Source organism: Candoia aspera, chromosome 9, assembly GCF_035149785.1.
Source record: "Candoia aspera isolate rCanAsp1 chromosome 9, rCanAsp1.hap2, whole genome shotgun sequence".
Lineage (NCBI taxonomy): Eukaryota > Metazoa > Chordata > Lepidosauria > Squamata > Boidae > Candoia > Candoia aspera.
This window is the reverse complement of record NC_086161.1, coordinates 26,206,338-26,232,438: the sequence shown is the minus strand read 5'-3', so window position 1 is coordinate 26,232,438 and position 26,101 is coordinate 26,206,338. Positions and strand designations below refer to the sequence as shown.

The window sequence follows — 26,101 nt, the reverse complement described above, 5'->3', positions numbered from 1 at the left end:
CTGTGACAAGATCCTCCTGCTCCAGATAAAGCCACAACTAGCATACCAGGCAAAGCTGAGTAAAGCCCCCTGAGCCACAGCCTCTACGTGCTGTTCTTGCAGGAGCTGCTAGTCCAGAAGGACCCCAAGTCACAGGCCTACTCCTTCAGGGATAGTAGTGCCAACCAGTCAAGCAACAACACTGGACAGAGAACCCTGACAGACAAACAGCACTTTTGTCTCGCCAGGTATCTCTTATCCAGACCCTCACAGCCTCCAGATGCCAAAACAGGACTTCAGTGACTCCAGAGTGGTCTGGGGTAGCAACGTAAAGCTGGAGGTCATGGAGATATTCATGTCCCCAAAGGTCTTGGCAAACCTAGAAGCCATCCAGGATACGAAACAGAGAGAGGCCACTCAGGGCTGATCTCAGCAAAGGTCACCCACCTCCCACTGCCCACAGCAACCAGGCCCTCAACACGTCCATCGCCACATTGCCAGGAAATTCCTCAACAGCCCAGCAGAAGCCGTCCAGATGCAGCAGGCAGCTGGGACAGGAAGGGGCCCGGCCAGGGCAAAGGGCGGACGACGGCGGCTACCCCGCGCCTCCAGGGCCCGCGGGAGCGCTCCCGACCAAAGGCAAGGCGCGTCCGCCCCAAGACCTCCTGCGCCGCGGCGGGAAGCGGCTCAAGCGCTGGACGCGGCCGGTCGCCGCAGACCCGCTCCTTCCCCGAAGTGCGGGGCCGGCTGGCGCTCCTGAGCATCTGCAAACCGCCCCCCCCCGCCCCGGACTGCAGCTCCGGTCCGGGACTTCGCCTCTCACCCGCATCCCAGCCGAGCAGGGCGGCGGCGGTGGCGGCGCCACAGCGCTGCAGGCCCGGCCAGGCCGCGCACTCCTGCGCACGCGCGGGGCGGAGGACACCTGATCGGACGCGGAGCCGGCGGCGGGGGTGGCGATGGCGCTCAGGCCCGGAGGCTGGATGGGCGCGCGGGTCGGCGGGATCGGCCTTCGTTTTCGGGGGGCAGCGCAGCTTTCCCGGCCGGCGAAGAAGCTGGCCGACGGCGACTGGGCGCGTGCGCGCTGCTCCGGCCCGCCTGCAGGCGGCGCTGCGCCCGGCGGGAGGGGCGGAGACGGAGTCCCGCGGTCGCCCCCCCTGAGCCCCAGCGCGTGGCAGGGGCCTGCCGGAAGCCTCGGGTCCGCCCACGGCAGGAAGCCGGAAGCGGAGGAGACCACCACTCCCGGCCAGGCGCCTGAGGGCGACGCGCGGGGCGAAAGTGGCTCCCGCCCGAGCGGCGCCATGGGGAAGCGGAAGACCGGCCTGCCGGACAGGTGAGCGGGGCGGCGCCCCCAGGCCCGACCGTCGCCTTCGCGGTCCGGCGGGGTGGGGGGCACAGCCTCCGCTGCTGTTGGGGCTGCGGGGAGGCCGAAAGGAGGCGCGCGTGCTCGCGCCACCGCTCCCCCGCGAATCGGATCTGTCGGCCGCCTTCCGGCCCTGCCCGCTGATTGGCGCTTCCTTGGAGGCCCTGACTTCCCGCTGGAGAAGGCCGAGGTAGCCCCGCTTTGGTGCCTGGGTGCCCGCGCGCCGCCGCTTTGTCGGACAGCTCCGGCTGGCGTTGGTGGAGGAGCCCACAATTGCGAGTGGACCGGAGCGTCGGACCCAAATGGTCCGCGTCCGATCCTGTAACGTGCCCAGAGCCAGGTTAAATTAACCGTCCAGTGTATTAAAGTTTCAGATTTACTCAAGTTCAGAAACCTTTCTCACTGTTTTCTGGACTGGGGAAAAAAAACCTGGTTTGATTAAGTTCAGGGTTTACTGAAGGCACCCAATCCGTATTAAAATGTTTAGGATCCCACAGATGTCGTGGGTGGGGGCTTCAGTAGCTCTCTTCGATTCATTTCTTTTCTGTCACTCCCTTGCATCAAGTCTTTTACTTAAAGGTCATTTGGTGTATGTGTGATATTTAACCTCTTTCCATAGTTTTTCCAGTTCGTTCTCAGCTGTGAATCTGGTCAGAGGAGATCGCTTGATGTGACTTGATTTTTCAAATATTATTTTGATGTAATGGAGTAAAAGGGAAACTCACCTACTGCTAGGCAAAGTAATAGCCTTCTAGGAACTGGGGCCAGGTCTGTTCTTCACATGTGCATCGGGAGTGGAATAATGAGGCCCCACCCCAACTGAGATGAATCAACTCATTTTGTAATGTGAACTAGAGGTAGACCTTGTTTACTGACTGCCTCATGCAGCAACCGTTCGAAGTTAGGATGGTGCTGAAAAAAAACTTTATGACCAATGCTCATATTTACAACCTTCAGTGTCTCTCAGTCACATGATCACCACTACAGTCAGTACATGTCCTGTGTCTGACCTGTTGTTTTCCCCACCCCACCTTGCGGAGTGGAGATATTGAAGAGGAAGGGATTATAAGAGAGTAAGCAGGCACACTATGGGGAATACACATTAAAAGGAATGCACAGGCGTCAGCAGTGCTGAGTGCACTATGCAACAGTCTGGTGTATTCCCCATTGTGTGCCTGCTTACTCTTTTTTTATATAAGAACTTTATTAGAATTTCAAAGTAAAGTTAAAGTACAAAATACAAAATATAGAAAAGCTTGAATACAGAACTAAAGAAAAAAGAAAAACTAAGAAAATGCAGAAATAGCAGGAAAATATAAGAAGGTGACTTCTGATCTTCTCCAACACAGATATAAATGCTTATTATACAAACTTAGTCTCTTACTGTTAAACTTTTGCTAACATTATTTCTATAAAAGCAAAACAATTTAATCATCAAAGCCCAAAACCAAAATTTCATTTTTTTTCCCCATTACCAGCAAATAAGTCAAAAGTGGTTTCCAAGTAGAAACAAATCCAGTCATGGTATTTTCTCTTATCAATGCTGTCAATTTTGCCATTTGTGCCAGCTCCATTAATTTCACCATCCACTCTTCCCTTGTGGGAATTTGTGCATCTTTTCATCTTTATGCATATAAAAGTCCTGCTGTTATCATATACAAGAATAAAGTCCCATATTGTTTCTCAAATTGTTGGTCCATCTGACCCAAAAGGAGCAGTTCTGGTTTCATCTGTATATCCATTTTAAGAACCTTTTGAATCATAATACATATTTGCTCCCAGAATTTCTTAGCTTTCCCACGAGTCCACCAAAAAGTTCCTTCGCCTTGGGAGCATTTCCAACAAACATTTGATACCCCTTTAAACATTTTTGACAACTTGTCAGGTATTAAATACCAATGATACATCATTTTATAAAATTCTTTTTCAAGTTATAATTCAAAGTAAATCTCAAACCCTTGTTCCACATATTTTCCCATTGCTCAAGCCTGATATTGTATCCAAAATTCTTAGCCCACCCAAATCTCAAATCATGTCCTTCCTACTCCAATAACAATAACTTTATTTTTCAAAGTCACCCAGTCCTTCATCCAAAGCAAACAAAAAGCATCAAAATACAATTTCAAATTGGGTAAACCTAAACCCTCTAGTTCTTTGGCATCTTGTAACAATTTATACTTAATTATTGGTTTTTTCCCTTGCCAAATAAACTTAGAAATGTCCTTCTGCCATTGTTTGCATAGTGCATCTGTTGTCAAAATAGGTATATTCTGAAACAGGAACACATCCTAGTAAAACATTCATCTTAATCACAGATATCCAACCGATACGTGACAATTGTAATTTTTCCCATCTTGACAAGTCTTTTTTAATATCATTCCAGATTTTAACATAATTATTCTGAAACAACATACAATATATGTTTGATAATATCACCCCAAATATCTAACCTTTTTTTCAATTTTAAAACGGTGCCTCTCAGCAGAAAAATTTTAAAACTCATCAACAATTCTTGGTTATTTATTTATTCATGTCAGAGGCATCACAATTAAAATAAGGCATACCGTAAAATATAGAATTTAAAATATAAGCTATAAAAGTTAAAATATATAAAAGTTAAACAGATCTTGTTGGCAACATTAATTGTGTTCTGTTGCGCTGTCATGAGGTCCTCAAGTGTGCATTGATCAGGGCACAGAGGAGACGTGTACAGATGTGTCTGCATGTCTCCGTAGTCACAAAAGGGCAGCCCCATTTGCTCAGAGTATCTCTGGATCTTGTTTTGCCCGTGCACAGTCTGTTCAGCAATTTCCGTACTTCCCAACTTTCGCCAGACCCAGGTGCCAGCTCCTCTGCTGGTTCCATCCAGTGTTGGTTCTTTGTAGCTTTCCATAGGTCCGCTCTGCTTTTAAATTCATCAAAATCTTCCGTCGACCTAAGGAAACTTTTCCTGGATTTTAGACTCTGAGGAGCTGGTTGTAGGCCATACAGAGGGTGTCGCTTGGATATTGGCGATTTAAGCCTCCCTCTATATGCTGCTGCTTCTCTACGGACGGCAGGCGGAGCGATGCCGGCTAGGGGTAGATCTCATCTAGAGGCAGGTTTCAGACATCCGGTAAAACATCCATTTGAGAAGACGTTAGAAGGAGGCCCTTCACAGCGCGCTCCCTGTGTAGCTCACGGCAACCCTGTGGCATCACCAATCCTGTTAGCATTCTCAGGATTAGTTTAGCTGCCCCTCCCCTCCAAGGGAAAGGGTGAGATCGCAGCTGAAGTGTACGGAGTCATTCGGCGGTGGTGAGTGGAGCGGCCTTCTGAGCTGGGTGGGCCTACTGGCGAGACAGATCAGACCCACCAGCCGGAAGTAGTTATCATGATTCAACTGCAGCAGAGTATTTCCTTTGGAAATGTGTCTGCCTGCTCGGGAGAAAACACAAAAATTATTTGGGATGGTAGAGATTATTTCAGGGAGTAACGTCAGCGGTTTGATTTCTGGGAATGGGTGTTTGTCAGCTGTTTTCCAGAGGTGCCTACAAAATTTAAAATGAGTTCACTGGCTCAAAAGAGTTGCCAGCTTCTCTGTCATCCTCCCCACTGCAACCCTGTCCTGACCCTGTTGAAGCAAAAGCAATACATTGTGAGGTCTCATTTCTAGATGGACTGATTACCTGCCTCTTGGAAGAAGAATGCCTGGAACACGCTTTATTGCCTTTAAAGTTCCTCTTAAGAAGGTAGGTAAGGTGCAGGATGTAGTAAAGTAAAAAATTACTTTAATTCTTCAGAGCCTTTTTAACATAGAAATGTCACTTGGGGGCAGGTGGATTTGCTGGCAATATCATATCAGCTACTTGTAGATTTCATGTAGCTTCAACATAGTGTATATTTTAAAGGTTTTTTCCCCCCAAGGGGAAGAAATATTTTGAGAGAAAGCAAATTTAAATTAGTGAGTTTGTAAGTCACAGAGTCAAGTACAGCAAAGTGTCATAAAAGTAGCCTAAATTGAATATATCTGAACATTGATGGACGCTACGGGTATTTTGCCAGAAAAGTGTTAAAGACTAAAAATTGGGTTCCAGAGTGAATTTCAGCCTGAACATTGACAATATTAATAGAGATAGGTTTTGCAGGCCAGTTTTTGTTCATATTCACTGGCTAGCCTAACTCGATTGCTATCCAGGAAGAAGCCTCCTTTTCTTGTCTCTAGGCTGGATTAGCGAGCATTCCTGGATCTATAGGTTTGCCGTTCCAACTTCGGTTGTGCAGTCATTTAGGTGGGTTTTGTTTATTTTCCACTGGTATTGTGCTGTGATCCAGATGTCTTTGCTTTAGTGGTAGGTGCTTCTTGGACAGTTATGGAGAGATTGAATATGATGTGTTTGAGTTCAAGGGAACTTGCCTGTCATGTTCCTGTTGTAGTGTCAAATACCTTGGTTTGTAATGTCTATTTAAAAAATAAATTTCCTGAAATTGTAGCCCAGACATTTGGATATCTCTGGTAAAAAGTGTATACAGGTAGTCCTCGCTTAACAACCCTAACTGGGACTGGAATTTCTGTTACTAAGCAAAGCGGTCATTAGGTCAAACATCATGTGACCACACCACTTAGCGACAGCAGTTCTGATAGTCCCAGTTGCAGTCATTAGGCCAGGACCTCACTCTTCTTCTGCCCTGCCATGCTCACTTCACTTCAACTCCCCTGACCCGCCTGTCTCCCCTCCATCTCTGCCTTTTGGCCGTCCTGCAGTCTGTGGCTAAAAGGGCAGATACGGGGAGGAGGTAGGTGGGGCTCGCAAAGGCCTTGCAAGACTTTTGCAGGAGGAAGATAGCAAAGGTCAGCTGGAAGCAGCAGGTGTCATGAGTACTGATGGTGAGCAGGAGGGGGCCCCTATCCAGGGGGGGAAATGCATGCACAGTACTGAGGAATTAAGCAGCCATTCAAAGAGACACAGATCAGACCCGCCTTGACTTTTGGGGTTTATCTGTCTGGGTTTTTCCCATGCTTCTTCAGTTTGTTAGGATTTTCTGTCTAATGTAGCAGTAATAAAACACTAGAGACCTGCTCCTCATCTCAGCGTGATTCCTGGCTGTTAGGACAGCAGGGGTAGGCAACGGAGTGCGGGGCAGCCAAAAGGGCAGAGATAGTGGGCAGATAGGCAGGTGTGGGGAGTTGAAGTATGCCCTGTGCTTGTAAGTGTGGGTGGGCTGCCCAGCGCCCGAATTTTGATCATGTAACTGCAAGGGTGCTGCAACAGAGGTAATTTTGAGGATGAGTCGTAACTACCATTCGTTTAGCACTGCCATAACTTCGAACAGTTGCTGAACGAATGGTCGTTAAGCCAGGACTGCCTGTGCTAATCGGTTGCATCATATACAGGTAGTTCAGCAACCATTCGAAGTTATGATGGCACTGAACAAGGAGACTTACAGCCAGTCCTCAAAGTTGTGGCCATTGCAGCATCCCCGCAGTCATGTAACTGCAATTTAGATGCTTGGCCTGCAATAGTTATAGCATTCCACAGTCATATGATCACCATTTGTGGTCTTTCATGCTGGTTTCCCACAAGCAAAATCAGTGGGGAAGCCGTCAGGAAGTTGCAAGTTGCAGTCACATGATGTTGTGCTTAACGACTGTGCGGGACTCACTTAATGACTGCAACTAGTACTGCTATTGCAAGTCAGTGCAATCACGTGATTTTTCACTTTATGACTGTGTTGCTTAGTGACAGAGTTCCCTGTCCCAATTATGGTCATTAACCGAGGACTATCTGTAAGTAACACAAGGTTATGCATATAGAACCGTGCTTTGCTTCTGATATATATCAGGGTATCTGAGTGTTTAACAGCAACCCTGGTTAATTTTTCTTTCCAGAGTTTTGAATGGAGGCTTACCCCAGATGAGCATTTTTCTCCCTTAGATCTTATCACTCGAGTGAAAGAGCAGAAAGAGGAACTTGGTTTGATCATTGATTTAACATGCACAACACGCTATTATGAGCCAATGGTAAGTTTCCTTTAACAGCTTTAAAGGGGAAAGTTGTTATATAATCTTAGTTCTTAATACAGTCATTGCTTTGGGATGATAGAGGCAATTTTGAGAAAAGGGATTTTCAAGTTGTTTTCCTGCATATTGTAATCATAAGCAGTGTCTCGAGCAGTCGTTGAAACTGGGTGTCTGTTTGATATGTTACATGTTCAGTTGATTTGCTTTCCTCTCCATTTCCAGTGCAAATCCTGTTTGGAAATTAAACTTAATACATTTACAATTATTGTTACTAATTCAGACTGCAAAAGTCTTGCCAAAGGGGAAGGTCTTGACTCCTTATGTAAACAGAGAAATCATAAGGACTACTCCCAGCTTGAGAACCACACAGGAGAAGGCCCTTTGCTTTGTGTCTGAGGGATGAACTTCAGAAAATGAGGATATCTTTCAGAGGGCCTCTCCTGCTGACCCTAATGCTTCATTTTGAAATCTAGATTGAGGGGCAAAGCCTGATGGATAAGCAGGCCCAAGCTGTTCAGGGCTTTCGAGGTCAAAAGCAACACTTTAAATTGTGCCTAGAGAACATGTGGCAACCAGTGCAGATTTTTCACAAAGGCATCACGGACTCCCTTTATGTAATTAGCAAATTGGCTGCTGTATTTTCCACCAGTTGAACTTCCAGGTACATCTCAGTAGTAGCCTTACGTACAGTACCTGGCAGTAGATCAGTCTGGACGTAACTCAGACGTGGGTGACCGGTGCACAGCCAGCCAGCTCAGAGAGAGCAACGGCTGCCATTGCTACCGGGGAATCCAGAAATAGTTAGGCCCAAGAAGCAGCCCTTGTCTGCAGATCTGCTTTTTCAGAGGAGTGCAACCCTCTGCAGCAGGTTGGACCCCAATTCCAGAGCCCTGTTTCCTATCCTATCAGCCAGCAGCACCTCCATCTTGGCTGGATTCAGTTTCAGCTGGTTTACTTCTGTCTATCTTGATATCAGTATTAGTCAAGAGAATCCCTTGGAGTTAGATGGCCAGGAACCCCAGAACTGGGTGTCATCAGCATACTGATGGCACATTACTCCAAAGTTCTGTCTGACCTCTCCTATCACGTGAGTATCTGACCTATCAGAGTATCTTTTGATTTGGTCCAATGAGATACAAGCATTGCTTGATCCTGCAGTTGAGCTGCAGAAAAGATTGCTAACTTTAGAACAATGAGCAAGGCTTTCCAAGGGAATTTCTCTATGGGAAATATGGTGGGACAAGGAAAAGGTGCATATTGACTGCTAGGCTTAAGTTTTCAGTCACAGTGATGTGAAAGGTTTCAAGGCGAAAACAGCCCAACAGCAAAATCGTTCCAGTAAGGTAAACCCATTCTGGCACTGGAATCCTTCTAGTGGTTTTGAAACAGGAATTTCAGTTATGGTAGGTGGAAATGCAAGAAGAGTCACTAGCTTCTTTTCTGCAGTCCTTGCTCCCTAACTGCACAGAAACAAAATGAGGCGTTTTAAGCAAGGAAATTGGTAAGATAGGTATCATAACTGATTTATTTTCTCTAAGTGGCTGTTTTGGTATTCATTTCAATTGTTTCTGCTTTGTATTTTCTTTTAGGAACTACCAGATACACTGCAATATTGTAAAATTTCAACAGTTGGACGTGAAGTACCTAATGACGCTATAGTTTCTAAATTCAAAAGTGCTGTGAAAAAATTCCTCAAAGACAACCAGCATAATGGTGAGCTTGATCAGATGTGCAAACGTTTTGATTTAGTAACAGAATGTTCCATTAAACTCCGAAACATTCCATTCCTAAACCTGTTCCTGAACCATCTCAAGGGGGGTTGGTGTGCAGCAGTTTCTGGAAAAAAATTCTCCGGCTGGAAGAGGTTTGAGGAGGATGAAACAAATCTGTCCAGCCTAGAAAACCTCAAATTGCTTCTAGTTTGAGAATTTACCTCCAGAAATAGCTGACTTTAATCATCATCAACCAATACATCTAGACAATATCAAGCTGGAAAAGGCTGGTAAAAACAGAAAGAGGTCTTGAAATAATAAAACTGGATATTGAAGAAAGATAAGACAGAGGAAATGAAGAAGAGATAGGGGTACCTGTACTACTACTGGAACACATAGTCAATCCTTGTCTAGAAGCTAAGCTGCTGCTATTAAATAATGCTATCGATTTCCATTTTCATAGACAGTTTCTGCATATTGTAGTTTGTCAAGAGTGCCGTATGTGATTACTAGCTTGCACATCAAATTACTAGTTTTTGCCCATAAATACTACTATTCCAACATGAAAAAACAGATATATTTGTTCATATATAAAAGCAGCTAAAAAGTAGAATTATCTCTTTGGTTGGGCCTTTATAAAGACATCATTTGCATTTCCTATCTCCCTAGACAAACTTATTGGAGTCCACTGTACACATGGCTTGAATCGAACAGGTTACCTTGTTTGCAGGTAAATTTTCCTTAGAAACAAAAGTGATTCAGCAGTCTGGTTTGATAAATTCATAGCTGCTGCATAAATGTCATTTAGTCTGTTTGTCTATCTTCAGTTAATGGATTGTAATTTAAAACTGGATTGTAGCTCAATTAATTATAATTCCTCTAGCAGCATTATCTTCTGGTAGTTTTAATACTTCAAAAGAGCAAAGGAAGGAAGGATGGGGAAGAAGACAGTTATAGACATTTCTTGCTACAGCTGCAAAACTTAAATCACATAGTATAATTAAAGGTGGGGTTTTCTTTTAGAAAAGTTGATGATTACTTCTCTAGGCAACCCAGCTTTGCCTGTTTGTCAGAGGCCCTAATTTCTCAATATGGTTTTGTGCTTTAAATCAGGCATTTCACCTGGAACTGTCCTGTATTACATTGAACAGGACTTTGGACCTTTGATTTTTGTTAAAGGTGTTTCCCAGGAGAGCTTATTCATCAATTTCAGTAGGACAGTGAGAGGGAGAGAATTAAAAGGCACATTTTTAAAATCCTTAAATATTTCTTAATTTCAACATTATTTTAAGAATTATTTCTTAAATTGTCCACACTTACTGAATTTTGTATTTCCAAAGAAGTAGTATTTCAGTCAAGCAATTAGTAGTTAGACTCTTAGTGATGTGTCTAATTTCTCTGTTGGTCTTTAATGCACAGTAAATATTCGAAATTACTATAATGCAATTAATAACGGATTTTTAAACTGAGCCCATTTTTAAAAACATGTTATAATGAAACCTCATTTCAGTGGAGTAATGAGGGGTGAGGATCATACAAATGCTATTTGTGTTCATTTATCTCATTTGTGTGATGACATCCTTGCACAAACGTTAACTGACACAAATTGCCCGAAGTCTCATGTTACTGGACCTCAGTGCAATGGACGGTATTCAGACCAAATTTCCCCTCAGATTTACATCATGCAGATGATGTAAATCTGAGGGGAGATTTGGTCTGCTGTTTACGGTCTGTTGCACTTGAAGTCTGGTAAATGAGGCTTCACTGTATTGTCCTTTTTTCTTATGTTAGCTTTCTTCTAATGTATTGCTGTTATGTTAAGGTACCTTATTGATGCTGAAGGAATGGCTCCAAACATGGCAATAGACTGTAAGTATTGTGCCTTTTAATTGAGAGCGTTCTAGTTCAGCTCTTTATTCCCCACACAAACCAGTAGGATAGGTAAAGTAGTAGATCTACCTATATACTACTAAAAGTCTTGTGTCTGTTTGATATTTTGTCACCTTTTAACTGGGCAAAATGGTGCATCGTAGGGCAACAATTTCTGAACCAAGGTACCTCAAATGGGCCTACTTACAGAATGCGCCCAAAATCCAGGGCCCATGCCTCCTGTGGAATAGAAATTTGGCAAATTTTATAGAACATTTTATGACATTAAAATTACCATAAAACATTTTATGTTATAATACAAAATGTCATGCAACATTTCCTGTGGTCACTCCTGATGTTTGACTGTGCTATACAGTTCAACATTGGCTGCTTTCAAGGCAAATAGACCTCTGAATATCTCCCTGAATTTTTAAGAACTTTTCCAGTGAAGGAAGTATATTAGAAGCTCTGCCATTGTTGAAGACATTAAGGAATCTGGTAAGGAAATATCTCTGAAACGATGACCCAACAGGTCACGGTTGTCTAGTAGCAATAAATGTAACAGTTTGCACACCCAAAAAAAGAAAAGAAAAAAACATTAAACACTAATAAATGAGCACTGTGAATTAACCTTTCTCATTTATAGTGCCTTACTTTGTTAAAATACTAGGTCTACAGGATATGATAACCATGGAAAACTAGCTATTAGTTGCAGGCATGTTTTACAAGCTATCATGGAAAAAAAAACATTTTTGAGTCCTGATCAGACAAAAGATATTGGCGATACAATTCATCAGGTTGTCTAGAAAAGAAAGCATCCCATTATTGCTTCAAGTTAAACTTTTTAAAAATTAAAAGTTCTACAACTCTCCCTTTGCCACTGAAATATTTGTAAAAATGCATATGAAATCTGAACTGCACGAATAGAGAAAAGGGTCCATAATGCTTTTTCTAAAGATTTATTTTTCATGATGCATATAGCATGCATTGCTGTAGTCTAATACTGGGTCAACAGTAGCCTGTACTGCACTTTACAGTTGTTGTTGTTCAATCGTTAAGTCATGTCTGACCCTTCGTGACCGCATGGACCACAGCATGCCAGGCCTCCCTGTCCTCCACCGTCTCCCAGAGTTTGCTCAGATTCATGTTCATTGCACTGGTGATGCTATCTCACCATCTCATCCTCTGCCGTCCCCTTCGCCTTCTGCCTTCAGTCTTTCCCAGCATCAGGGTCTTTTCCAGTGGGTCCTCTCTTTGCATTAGGTGGCCAAAGTATTTGAGCTTCAGCTTCAGTATCTGTCCTTTCAGTGAGCAGTCAGGGTTGATTTCCTGTAGGATTGACTGATTTGACCTCCTTGCAGTCCAAGGGTCTTCTCCAGCACCACAGTTTGAAAGCATCAATTCTTCGGCGCTCAGCCTTCCTTATTTTTATTTTATTTTATTTATAAATTTATTCACTGGATCATATAAATTTAATACTGGGTCAACAGTAGCCTGTATTGCACTTTACAGTTGTTGTTGTTCAGTCGTTAAGTTGTGTCCAACCCTTTGTGACCCCATGGACCACAGCACGCCAGGCCTCCCTGTCCTCCACTGTCTCCCGGAGTTTGCTCAGATTCATGTTCATTGCATCGGTGATGCTATCTCACCATCTCATCCTCAGCCTTCCTTATGGTCCAACTCTCACAGCCATACATCACTACTGGAAAAACCATAGCTTTGATTATACGGACCTTTGTCGGCAAGGTGATGTCTCTGCTTTTTAATATGCTGTCTAGGTTTGCCATAGCTTTCCTCCCAAGGAGCAAGGGTCGTTTAATTTTGTGGCTGCAGTCACCGTCTGTGGTGATCTTGGAGCCCAAGGAAATAAAATCTGTCACTGCTTCCATTTCTTCCCCTTCTATTTGCCAGGAAGTGATAGTACCAGATGCCATGATTTTCGTTTTTTTTAATGTTGAGTTTCAAGCCAGCTTTTGCACTCTCCTATTTCACCCTCATCAAGAGGCTCTTTAGTTCACTTTCTGCCATTAGGGTGGTATCGTCTGTATATCTGAGGTTGTTGATATTTCTCCCAGCAATCTTAATTCTGGCTTGTGATTCATCCAGCCCGGTGTTTCTCATGATGTACTCTGCATATAAGTTAAATAAGCAGGGTGACAAAATACAGCCTTGTCATACACCTTTCCCAATTTTGAACCAGTCGGTTGTTCCATGTCCGGTTCTAACTGTTGCTTCCTGTCCCGCGTACAGGTTTCTCAGGAGACAGGTAAGGTGGTCCGGTACTCCCATCTCTTTAAGAATTTGCCACAGTTTGTTGTGATCCACACAATCAAAGGCTTTAGCATAGTCAATGAAGCAGAAGTCGATGTTTTTCTGGTACTCTCTTGCTTTCTCCATGATCCAGCGAATGTTGGCAATTTGATCTCTAGTTCTTCTGCCTCTTCGAAACCCAGCTTGTACTTCTGGTAGTTCTTGGTTCATATATTGCTGAAGCCTGGCTTGTAGGATTTTGAGCATAGCCTTGCTAGCATGTGAAATGAGCACAATTGTGCAGTAGTTTGAACATTCTTTGGCATTGCCCTTCTTTGGAATTAGAACGTAAACTGACCTTTTCCAATCCTGTGGCCACTGCTGAGTTTTCCAAATTTGTTGGCATATTTACTTTAACAGCAGCATCTTTTAGGATTTTAAAAGCTCATCTGGAATATTGTCATCTCCACTGGCTTTGTTGTTAGTAATGCTTCCTAAGGCCCACTTGACTTCACTCTCTAGGATGTCTGGCTTAAGGTCAGTGACCACACCATCATGGTTAACAGGGACATTAAGATCTTTCTCGTATAGTTCTTCCAGATATTCTTGCCACCTCTTCTTAATCTCTTCTGCTTCTGTTAGGTCCCTGCCTTTTTTGTCCTTTATCGTGCCCATCTTTGCACAAAACACTCCCTTGATATCTCCAGTTTTCTTGAAGAGATCTCTAGTCTTCCCATTCTATTGTTTTCCTCGATTTCTTTGCATTGTTCATCTAAGAAGGCCTTCTTCTCTCCTTGCTATTCTCTGGAAATCTGCATTCAGTTGGTTATATCTTTCCCTTTCTCCCTTGCTTTTCACTTTCCTTCTTTCCTCAGCTATTTGTAAAGCCTCATCAGACAGCCACTTTGCTTTCTTTCTTTTTCTTTTTGGATGGTTTTAGTTGCTGCCTCCTGTACAATGTTACGAACCTCCGTCCATAGTTCGTCAGGCACTCTGTCTATCAGATCTAGTCCCTTAAATCTATTCATCACCTCCACTGTATATTCATAAGGGATATGATTTAGGTCATACCTGAATGGTCTAGTGGTTTTCCCTACGTTCTTCAATTTAAGCCTAAATTTTGCAATAAGAAGCTCATGATCTGAGCCACAGTCAGCTCCAGGTCTTGTTTTTGCTGGCTGTATACAGCTTCTCCATCTTTGGCTGCAAAGTACATAATCAATCTGATTTCAGTATTGACCATCTGGTGATGTCCATGTGTAGAGTTGTCTCTTGTGTTGTTGGAAAAGAGTGTTTGCTATGACCAGCATGTTCTCTTGACAAAACTCTATTAGCCTTTGCCCTGCTTCATTTTGTACTCCAAGGCCGAACTTGCCTGTTATTCCGGTTATTTCTTGACTTCCTACTTTAGCATTCCAATCCCGTGATGAAAAGGACATCTTTTTTTGGTGTTAGCTCTAGAAGGTGTTGTGGGTCTGCATAGAACCGGTCAGCTTCAGCTTCTTCAGCATCAGTGGTTGGGGCATAGACTTAGGTTACTGTGATGTTGAATGGTTTGCCTTGGATTCGAACTGAGATCATTCTGTCATTTCTGAGGTTGTACCCCAGTACTACTTTTCCCACTCTTTTATTGACTGTGAGGGCTACTCCATTTCTTCTAAGGGATTCTTGCCCACAGTAGTAGATATAATGGTCACCTGAATTAAATTCGCCCATTCCCGTCCATTGTAGTTTGCTGATTCCCAAGATGTCGATGTTCAATCTTGCCATCTTATGTTTGACCACATCCAGCTTACCTTGATTCATAGATCTTACATTCCAGGTTCCTATGCAATATTGTTCTTTACAGCATCAGACTTTCCTTCCCTTCCACTTCCAGACACACCCACAACTGAGTGTCCCTTCGGCTTTGGCCTGGCCGCTTCACTCTTTCTGGAGCTACTTGTAATTGCCCTCTGCTCTTCCCCAGTAGACCTGGGGGACACCTTCTGACCTGAGGGGCTCATCTTCCGGCATCATATCTTTTAGCCTTTTGATACTGTCCATGGGGTTTTCTTGGCAAGGATACTGGAGTGGGTTTCCATTTCCTTCTCCAGTGGACCACATTTTGTCAGAACTCTCCGCCATGACCTGTCCGTCTTGAGTGGCCCTGCACAGCATAGCTCATGGCTTCATTGAGTTACGCAAGCCCCTTTGCCACAAGGCAGTGATCCAGGAAGGGAGCACTTTACAGTAGGGATGTGCAAAACTGCTGCCATGGTAAAAGTGAAGCATAGAATGCCCTGATGTTACCTAGAATGTTCTATATGTTGCTTCTATATGTTGTGCATTCAACTACTTTCTAGCCCACAATAGTGATCTAGTTTTCCTTAGAGAACTAGCTTGGTCTCCCCGTTGCAAATCTAGATGGTGCCCAGAGAAACTTACTAGTGCCCTGCCTCTGGGCCCAATAACATAAAATTGCCTGTGGGGAGAGAGCAGCCTATTTTATAGAGAATCTCCAAGATTCTTTGGAATGAAGCTTAAAAAGACGTGCTGCTGTTTTGTGCTTTAGGAAAGGAAATAGCATGTTTAGAAATAACGTATTTATAGTGGGGTATACAGAACTTCAAAGCTTTTTTTCCTTTCATAGTATTCAACAGATGCAGGGGACATTCTATAGAGAGAAAGAACTATATTTCTGCTCTTCAGAAAACACCTGAAAAAAGGTAAGTTGCTTTTCTAATGTGGCTTGCTGAAATGGAGCACTGCAGCATTTGGTACCTTCTAATTCCTGCCTGTGAAATAGTATTCCATAGCTGCTAATTCTTGCATACAAGCAACATACAAACATACCCTTCACACTATTTCTTTTCAAGATAAATAATGTTACACAATAATGTTACACAAAGTGCAAAAAAGAGTTAGTAGTAGTAAGCATCAGAAATTGTAGGCACTAAATAATAGGAAATCTAACGGAATCTGGACTACACAAACACTATTCACAAACAGTATAATGCTGTTCCTGTAAATTATCCTGGCTTTCACCAAACCCATACATTGCTTTATTTTGCTTGAACTTCTGAGCCCTGTCTTTTTGGATATCTCTATCAACTCCATACTTTTCTCTACAGTATCTTCTCCTTTCCATTAACTTCACTTATTTGTTTTGTGATTCAATCACAATTCATTCTGTATGATTCTATATGATCAACTCAGCCAAATTCATCAATTCCAACCAAATTCATCTACTTGCTCTATTTTACCATTTATAACTTCCCATATTTTAATCTGTTTTTTTGTCAGACATAACTACCTTGGTCTTCAAAAGTTTAATTTTCAGAACCATGTCCTCATTGCAGTGTACAGTCTGTGGAACATCCACTGCAAATTATTTGGCCAACAACACACCATTGACTACTTACAAAGTATGTGTATGTTGACATCCCCAATTGGCACACCATCACCACAGACATTTCCTACATATTTATCCATAAGTACATTAAACAACCATGGGAACATCACTGTCATGTTCACTGTTCCAATGTTCCTGGTACATCGCAACATTTCGCATGTCATTTGCCTGATACGTGTTTGATCTCGGGAGGGAGGATTCCTCTTCGGGGAGTTGTTATCTGTTGGCTGCTGGTTTGGAATGTGTTTGGGTTATCTCATGTGTTCAAGGTTGCTTTCCCAGGATGTGTGGAAAACGGTTACCAGCACCTGGGAGGGGGGTGGTTGCTATGGCCGGGTGAGGGGAGGGATTACGTTTGGAGCCGAGGGTTTTTAGTTTGTATTTGGCGCGCTTTTAGTCATTCTCAGCTTTCTCTGTATTTGCACACTATTCTTTCAATAAATCAGATATCATTAAGTACCTGCTTGTGAGTCTGAGTATATCAGGATAGGCAATCATTACATAAAGCTAAGAATCCTAAAATTTTACCGTTAACATCCTTCCAGAGTAATCTGTGAGGAAATTAAGTTAGCGATGACTGAGCCTACTCCTTACTCGGGGGAAAGTGAAGACTCGAGTGCAGGGGAACCGGATTCCATGGGAAAGAGAAGGGAAAGGACCCCCACTCCGGAGTCAGAGGACCTGTCGGAGGCTTCGAGCTCCAGCCCAGCGAAAGGAAAAGCTGTGAGATCTAAAGTGGTTAAAAAAGCAGAAGAACCGCCGGCTGATCCAATGACGTGGGGTGAGGAACAGGGCACCCTACCAGGGACGTCTAAGACGTCTGGGAAGCAGAGGTATCCGCTGTCCCCGAATGTGGTCAGGATTGACAAGAGAGGGTCGGAGGACTCCGAGATCCCTGAGAGATCACAAGGGTGGGAAGCCAGGATACAATTCCTGGAAGAAATGATGGTGAAAATGTCATCGGCGTTGTGGGGCCAGGGCAGAGGGGGAAGGGAACATCACTACAGGCAGTCATCCCCATCTCCTTCCCCCCCGCCCCCGCTGGAGTGAGGAAGAAGGATCGTAGGAGGCATCGGGCGGGCTCACCTTCTCACAGTCCCAGACGTTCGTCCCCATCGCCCCCACGGAGTCTAGAAGACCGAGGAAGGAGGAAGGACAAAGATTGGAAGAGAAATCCCAAAGTCAGGGTTTCGAATTCCCCCCCCCCAAGAGGAAAGATCCCCGGTGTCCAGGAGAAGGGCTGGGCAGAAAGAGAGGAAGAGAAGCCCACAGGGCGCAAGATACAGGGATTTCACTGTCAAGTTTGACAGGGATCCCGCGAAGCTGTCATTTTTCCTGACCAACGCCAAAAGCTATATGGAGGAGTTTGGGAGGTTGTTTCCTTCGGAAAGGGCTAAGATAAATGCTGTGGCCACCAAACTGAAGGGGAGGGCAGCTGATTGGTTTGTCCAATTAACTGAGATGGAGGCCCTGGAACTGGAAGATTTCGAAGACTTCCTGTGGGCACTCAAATTGCATTTTGCTGACCCGTTGGCTAAGGAGAAAGCCAAGGTGGCGCTGAGGGAACTGATCCAAGGATCAAGGTCTGTTGCAGATTACACCCTAGAATTCCAAGCCTTAGCTGCAAAGGTGGACGACTGGTCGCAAATGACCCTAATAGAAATGTTTAAGGATGGACTAAAACCCGAGTTGCTGAGGTGGTCGTTGGGAAGAGCTGATCCCATTACCCTATATGACTGGATTCAGCTGGCGGGGAACGTTGAACAAGCCCACGCTAAGTTTGCACAGAGCAAAAAGGGTCCTAAGCAAATAGCTATGATGAGAGCGACAAAGTCCCCGGGCACCACGGGCAGAACGGGGTGCACAGCCTGGCAGGAGGAGAAGGAGAGCCGTTTTGCGAAGGGGCAATGCCTCCGATGTGGGAAGGAAGGACACCGAGCAGCGGCGTGCCCGAAAGGAAAGACCGAGGAGCGTCCGGGAAAGTCGTCAGGAAAATCTCCCTCCGTGCCCAGGAAGATGAAGGCAGCGTTGGCTGAGACCGAGGCTGAGGACATCCCTTTCTTTGGGGATGAGGGGGAGCCCGAGCTGCTCCAGCCGGCAGGAAACACCAGCCACCTGCTTTAAAGGGCGCCACTGGGCAGGTGGTAGAGGAGGGGCGCGACCACGTTTCGGTGAGTGGCAACTACCCCACGCTGACAGTGAAGGTGAAGTTGGGCTCCCACACAAAAACGGTGGAAGTGTGGGCGTTGATCGATTCAGGGTGCTCACGTTGCTTAATGTACCCTGATGTGGTGGCTGCTTTGGAGCTACCCAAGTTTCCGTTAAAACGGCCCATGATTTTTACTCAACTGGACGGGACTACGGCGGGGGGAAAGCCAGTCACCCATTCCACGGGCATGGTGGCGTTGCAAATGGGTAGCCACCGGGAGGGGCTGCCTTTTGTAGTGGTGCCAGTGGGGGGTCCTTTGGTCATTTTGGGGATCCCTTGGTTGGTCCAACAAAACCCATATATAAATTGGGTGCACAGGACTTTGACTTTTGGGGATGGTTTCTATCAAGCTCCTGAAGGAGACGACGCCTCAGAGGCCACAGTGGGGAGGGCGGCAGCCGCAACTCCGCGTTTTGCCGCCACCCCACTAGAAGGGTTGCTGGAGCAATACCAGGGTTTTGCAGATGTGTTTGGCGAGAAGGAGGCGGACCAACTCCCACCGCATCGGAAAACTGACTGTGCCATAGAGTTGGTCCCAGATGCCCAACTGCCCAAGCCTAAAATCTATGCCATGACCCAAAAAGAACTGGCAGCGCTGAGGGAGTTTGTGGATAAAAATTTGGCAAGGGGTTTTATCGAACCAGCTAATTCACCAGTGGGTGCACCTGTTTTATTCCGAGCGAAGAAGGATGGGACATTGAGACTTTGCACAGATTACCGCGGATTGAATGCAGTTTCGATATTAAACAAATATCCTTTGCCAATAATAAAAGACATGTTAGCACATCTGGCCAAGGGGAAAATCTTCTCTAACCTGGATCTGAGGGAGGCGTATTTCTGTATACGCATACGGGAAGGGGATGAGTGGAAAACTGCTTTCAATTGTCCTCTGGGCTCTTTCCAGTACAAAGTTTTGCCGTTTGGATTGGCAGGGGCACCTGGGGTATTTATGCAATTGATCAATGAAGTGTTGCATGAGCATTTGTTCAAAGGGGTACTGGTTTATTTGGATGATGTGTTAATTTACACTGAAACGATGGAAGAACATGAGCGTTTGGTGAAACAGGTGCTCAGCAAACTGAGGAAGGCTGAGCTTTATGCTAAACTGTCTAAATGTGAATTTCATAAGACTCAACTGGATTATTTGGGGTACAGAATTTCTGACAAGGGTATTGAAATGGACCCTGCAAAGATCCAAGCCATTTTATAGTGGGAGCGCCCGCGCACTCGCAGGCAGCTCCAAAGTTTCCTTGGATTTTCCAACTATTATCGCCAATTCATCCAGGGGTTTGTGGAAATTGCATTGCCTCTCACTGACTTATTGCGAACAAAGGGTCTGGGGGACACACGCAAGGTAAAGAACCCGGGAGCATTGCTCAAGTGGACACCTGAATGCCAGGTGGCTTTCGACAAGCTAAAAAGCCTATTCACGGCTGAGCCTATCCTGCAACACCCTGATCCCACTAAACCTTTTGTGGTTCAAGTGGATGCCTCTGATTTCTCCATTGGAGCGCTTTTGTTGCAGGCAGATGCTGCTGGCTGCCTCAGACCCTGTGCGTATCTCTCCCGAAAATTTTCTGAGACAGAACGCCGATGGCATGTTTGGGAAAAGGAGGCTTTTGCAGTCAAAGCAGCTTTGGAGTCATGGCGCCACCTTTTAGAGGGGGCCAAATGTCCTTTTGAGGTTTGGACGGACCATAAGAACTTAGAAGCGCTCAGCACACCCCGTAAGCTCAGCCCTAAACAAATCCGTTGGGCTCAATTCTTCAGCCGTTTTAATTTTAAGTTGAAGTTCATTCCGGGTAAGAAGAACTTACTTACTGCCTCTATCCCGTCGGCTCAGCAGTTAGCCCGCCTCTTCCTAGTCCACGTGTACAGACTTCACGGATGCCCCGCCCGTTTGGTCACAGACCACAGGACACAATTTACTTCCCAGTTTTGGCGGGCGTTTTTAAAACTGCTGGGCACCAAACAGGCGCTGTCCACTGCGTCGCATCCTGAGACTGACGGATCTACGGAGGCTCTTAATGCCACCTTGGAACAATATTTGCGAGCCTTTGTAAACTATCAGCAGGACAACTGGGTTGATCTCCTGCCTTTCGCTGAAGTGGCTTACAACAACGCGGTGCATCAGAGCACAGGGCACACCCCCTTCCGTGCTGTGTTTGGCCGGGATTTCGTGCCCATTCTTGACCTGCCTCAACCCACTTCATCACCTTCTTCCCCTTCCGACTGGACTGCACACCTGGGCGATTCCTGGCCAGTAATTCAGCAAGCGCTGGCAGATGCCCAATCAACCTACAAACTGCATGCTGATAAGAAGTGAGCCTTTCAGCCTGCCTTCAAAGTTGGCGATAAGGTCTACCTCTCCACCAGGTTCATTAAATCTCCTCAGCCCTCTAAGAAATTGGCTCCTAAGTTTGTTGGACCTTTTCCCATTGTTGGAATTATCAACCCTGTTACTTTCAAATTGGACTTGCCACACAACCTGAAACGCTTACATCCTGTTTTCCATTGCAGCTTGCTCAAGCCTGTTCACCACTCCGCTCGCTGGCATCTCCAACCTACACCCCCTCCGCCCATTATGATCGACGGACAACAGCATTTTGAGGTGAAGGAGGTCCTTGATTCCCGCAGGCTTCGTAATACCCTGCAGTACCTTATACGCTGGAAGCATTTTCCCCACCCTGAGTGGGTGGCTGCCCACGATGTTCACTCTCCTCTTTTAGTTAGGCGTTTTCACGCTGCTTATCCCATGAAACCTGCTCCTTAGTATTTTTGGGGGGACGGTATGTCATGTTCACTGTTCCAATGTTCCTGGTACATCGCAACATTTCGCATGTCATTTGCCTGATACGTGTTTGATCTCGGGAGGGAGGAGGATTCCTCTTTGGGGAGTTGTTATCTGTTGGCTGCTGGTTTGGAATGTGTTTGGGTTATCTCATGTGTTCAAGGTTGCTTTCCCAGGATGTGTGGAAAACGGTTACCAGCACCTGGGAGGGGGGTGGTTGCTATGGCCGGGCGAGGGGAGGGATTATGTTTGGAGCCGAGGGTTTTTAGTTTGTATTTGGCGCGCTTTTAGTCATTCTCAGCTTTCTCTGTATTTGCACACTATTCTTTCAATAAATCAGATATCATTAAGTACCTGCTTGTGAGTCTGAGTATATCAGGATAGGCAATCATTACAATCACAGTTCACTTCCCTGCACATATTCTTCAAATGGATTAGACCACCTTCATTTAGTTCTTTTACATCCTTCCTGTTACTTTTAGTTTCACAGACACACACCATATCTATTTTTTCCCATTCATTTCATTCCTTAATTCATGCTTTTTCCCACTAACTCCTCTTATGTTCAAAGTCACAATTTCCCACTTGCCATGGTCATCACAAGATCACCATAGATATTAACTTCCACTGTTCATTATGACTTCCATCAACCAAGGCTTTCACATAATGCTTTTCATAAAATAGAGAAGGCGTAGGCCGATTACGGCTTAGATATAAACATGTCACAATGCAGCACTTCCTGCTAATATGCTCAGTTTGAGCACAATTTGGATAGCTTACTACCGTGCAACCATAGTCCAGTTTTACGCTGTGTTCATTCTATTCTAGTCAAACTAGGATTGCTGTACCAGAGACTCCCTTGCAAGCCAAAAGACTATTGCTTGCATCCTACCAGCTAGAAGTTACTGACATACTCTGGACCCCCACAAGCAATATTTTAAATAATTGTGTTTGTTTTCTTAATCTCTTCTTTAAAGAAACCATAATATGGCTATTTCACAACGTGATTGGATGAAAGGGCATGTTGGTCATACCCCAAGTTCTGATTCTGAAGTTGTTGAATACGGACCACAAAACTGGAAACACGCGCCAAGGTTTTTCTTTCCTTTTTTTCTTTCCACGGATCGAATATGATTAAGTGAAAATAGAACTATCTGAGATTCTGAATAAAAACACTGGTTAAAGTAAGAAAAATTAGGGCAAGGTTAGATGTTGACATGTGCTCAAGTCATTTCCAGAAGCATCTCAGGTCTTCCCCCTCAGAACAGTGTAGGGCCCTTCATGCTGTTTCTTCCTTAAGAAACCTTATTTGTACTCCAGAGGGATTGGGGAGAATTAATAGTTCAGTTGGTCCGTGCCTGTTGTCCTTGCCTCTAGAACCTGTTTTCCCCAGAAAACATTTGAGTAGCAGAGAGGGGTTAGTAGCATTCTGATTTAGCATTTCCTTCCCTCACGCTCCCTATCCTGTATCGTTCAGCTGATTTAGGAGGAGGCATAGTGGTTTGGTGTGGTGGTTAAGTCCCCAGGCACTGGGGGCACTGTTTGCACAATAGAAGTGGTTTGCCATTGCCTTCTTCCAGGGACTGAGAGAGAATGACTGGCTCAAGGTCACCCCAGCTTGAATTCAGCTTGTCATGACATCCTAAAGGGCACAGCTGCTTTTTTTGTATTTGTTCATGGTTTCAAGGCTAAGAAGGGAAGCAGGAGATCTTACATGCAAGATGCATACAACCCTACCCTTATCCCTCAAATGGCCTCAAATTCCCACAAAAAGGTTTAACATTGAAGAAAAGACAAACATTGCTGGGCACAAATTTGACAATTTTGCTGCCAAAATTCAGCAACAGTCTTGAGGCTGTTGGGGTTGCAAATGTGATACTCACATAACCCATAGTTCACAAACAGCTGGGTTGACTAAACCAAACAGGCCACATCATGGCTTAATGTATGTGAACCCATCTGTTTAGCTCCCAAATTCTAGGGTTTAGTGCCCATTTTTGTTTTTGCTGAAATATTGCAAGATTTTGCTTGAGAACAGTGCAAGGGGATTCTTTTGAGAAATGGTACAGACCACCAATAAAGAGATGTTATCTTCCCTGTGTTTCCAGGGAGGCTTTTATTATATAAGAGTTTAACAAACTTATTTTCCTAACCTCCATCTTAACACTTATTGCTAAGTCAATGCTATAATATACTAACGTCTATGCCTATGTGTTAATCCAATTCCTAAACGTCCTATGAAGAATCCTGTTCTCCTTTTGTTTCATTCTTTATTTTCAGTTTAAGAACATTGTTAATGCATATGCACAGGCCTACCCATGAAACAAATAGAATAATTCTGGTCTGCATTTGAGCCTGAATGTGCAGGGGTTCCCTGAGGCCTGGAAAATATTTCAAGCATTCCTCCAGGGTCAAAAGGTTGAGAAAGGCTGATTTAGCTACTTTCAAGTTAGTTGGCTTCTGTTGCTGTTGACTTTGCAGTTTCTCAGTCAGCAATGGGGTGGTGGGGGAGAGTTCTTTATCAGCTGCTGGCTGGCTGTCAGCTGTCAGCATCTCTGTGGGGTGACAAGGGTGCCAGGCTTTGCTTGCTTCTCCTCCACATCAGTTGCCTGCCGAGCTGACTGCTACTCCACTGCTCTCCCATGTGGCACAAGTCTTCCTGCAACAACACCCATGCTCCTGTGCCATCAGCATTTCTCTTTTCTAATTGGAAACCTGGTGTGGTCTGGCGCTTCTCAGGTTGCCTTAAATCCCAGGGGAGAAAACAAAGGGAAGGAAGAGTTCCTGCCTGGCCACTGCCAGGCTCTCCTTCCACAAACAGTCCCCAGTTGTTTGTGCATCAGCAGTTTCTGCCTTCTTTCTGTTTCAGGCGTTTTCCATTTAGGAGAGGTGGACGAAGCCAACACAGGTAAATTGCTGGGGATTCACGGAAACATCTTCAGACGGGGCATGATGTCTGTGGCTGGTCGTAGACAAGAGGACATCTCTTCCAGGGGTGTTCATGTTGTACACAATAGGCAGTCATAAATTAATGGTCATGATGAACTGTGTAATTTAGATCTGAATGTTACCTTGATTTTGCATAACTATTTCTAGAATAAGGATTTGGGCTTCCAGTATTCCTTTTTGACAATGCTTGGGTGTGAGAAAGTATGATTCCTGGACAAATGCTGTTCCAAACTTTCATGGACTAATTTTATAATAAATACTGGCTTTTATATGTACCTAGCAGGCTGTCAGAATGCCACAAATACCTGAAACCCTCCCTAATTCATGTAGTGACCCAAGTTCCAGGAAGTGATAAAGTGCATCAGATCAACAGAATACTTTTATATCTGCTGTGTCGTTATTGTCCATTAAGAAGAGTTGGCTCCTGGTGACTACAGGGACAGGTCCCTTTTTGAAGTGGCTTGCCAGGACGTTCTTCCTAGGGTGGGCAGACAGTGGCTGCCAAGTCACCGGCCAGCCCCCATGCCTAAGGCAGGACTAGAACCCATGGTCTCCTGGCTTCAGCACCTTAACCACTGGGCCAGACTGGCTCTGTCTGCTATACCAATATGCAGATTGCAGCAAGAATTGCTGTACTGTTAATTGCTGCTGCTTCCCGGAATAAAATGTCAACAGCCTTTGAGATGAATCCACAGTGATTTGTGGGTGGAGCGGAGATCACCCTGTAACTAAAACTTTATCAAGCCTTATTTGATAGAGTCCTGGCATTTACCAATAGCTGTCAGCAACATTTTTATCTGCTTTAATGTGTCTCCTCAAAGCTCAGTGGAGGTGCAGCAGGGGGCTCATCCACTGCAATTTGATGCATTAAGTTCAGAGCTTAAGCTGCAGGCCAAAGGTTGGCAGCACAAGTTCTTAAAGATCAGTTGTTCCTCCCTGAAATCTGATGCTTTTTCTTTAAGGAAACATTCGCAGACCTGGAACCAGAATCTCATCACCTGTTACAATGGAGGGAACCAAACTTACAGTCCACAACATCCCCCTGCAGCCAACATCATCCATCAAAGATCCCATCATGTCAGCCCCAGCAGTCGGCTATTCTCCCCCCAGCAACAATTTCCAGGATATCAAAGACCCTGTTTTCAGATACAAAATCCTCATTGCTCCCTGCAACAACATAGAAATCAATTAGACAAGCAACACTATTGGATCCCTTAGTTATGAAAAAGTAATTGGCAGGAAAATATAATCTAATTGTGAAATTGATCCTTAAATTAAATTACACCATTGCTGTTTGGACAGAATGCTTCCTGAGCTGCATCCAATTCTACTAGTGACACATCATTTAGTTGCCTTTTTGGAAGGATGGAAATAAAGAAGAAAAACTAACTGGAAACCTGCTGATAAATAACATATTGTTATTTCCAACAGAAGGATTCTGTTAATCAAGGAAAGAGTTAATTCACCAAAAAATGTTTTCTTACATCTTTTTGAGGAAAAAGATTAGACTTCTTCCTAAGACATACTTCTGCAAATGCTGCTTATATATGGATCTTTAGATATTACATAAAATTTGTTGTTCCTCAA

At 44.7% G+C, this 26,101-nt stretch overlaps 1 protein-coding gene across 2 annotated transcripts; it reads left to right on the top strand.

The window, feature by feature from the left end:
- The first annotated feature begins 937 nt into the window (after positions 1–937).
- DUSP11 (dual specificity phosphatase 11) lies at positions 938–26,101 on the top strand. 2 transcript variants are annotated; one of them, XM_063311324.1, is made up of 10 exons: positions 938–1,309; positions 4,995–5,070; positions 7,209–7,340; positions 8,930–9,053; positions 9,722–9,782; positions 10,875–10,921; positions 15,804–15,879; positions 22,543–22,659; positions 24,435–24,473; positions 25,477–26,101. In XM_063311324.1, the coding sequence occupies exons 1-10, from the start codon at positions 960–962 to the stop codon at positions 25,730–25,732; spliced, it is 1,278 nt and encodes a 425-aa protein (XP_063167394.1). In that variant the 5' UTR covers positions 938–959; the 3' UTR covers positions 25,733–26,101. The 2 variants fall into 2 exon arrangements, with proteins under 2 accessions (XP_063167394.1, XP_063167395.1); XM_063311325.1 differs by lacking the exon at positions 24,435–24,473.

Bases quoted from the DNA above. Each gene is read 5' to 3' on its own strand.
- DUSP11 (XM_063311324.1), top strand. From the start codon at position 960: ATGGGCGCGCGGGTCGGCGGGATCGGCCTTCGTTTTCGGGGGGCAGCG. The intron at 1,310-4,994 runs GTGAGCGGGGCG...TCTCATTTCTAG, and splicing joins AAGACCGGCCTGCCGGACAG to ATGGACTGATTACCTGCCTC. The intron at 5,071-7,208 runs GTAGGTAAGGTG...TTTTCTTTCCAG, and splicing joins TTAAAGTTCCTCTTAAGAAG to AGTTTTGAATGGAGGCTTAC.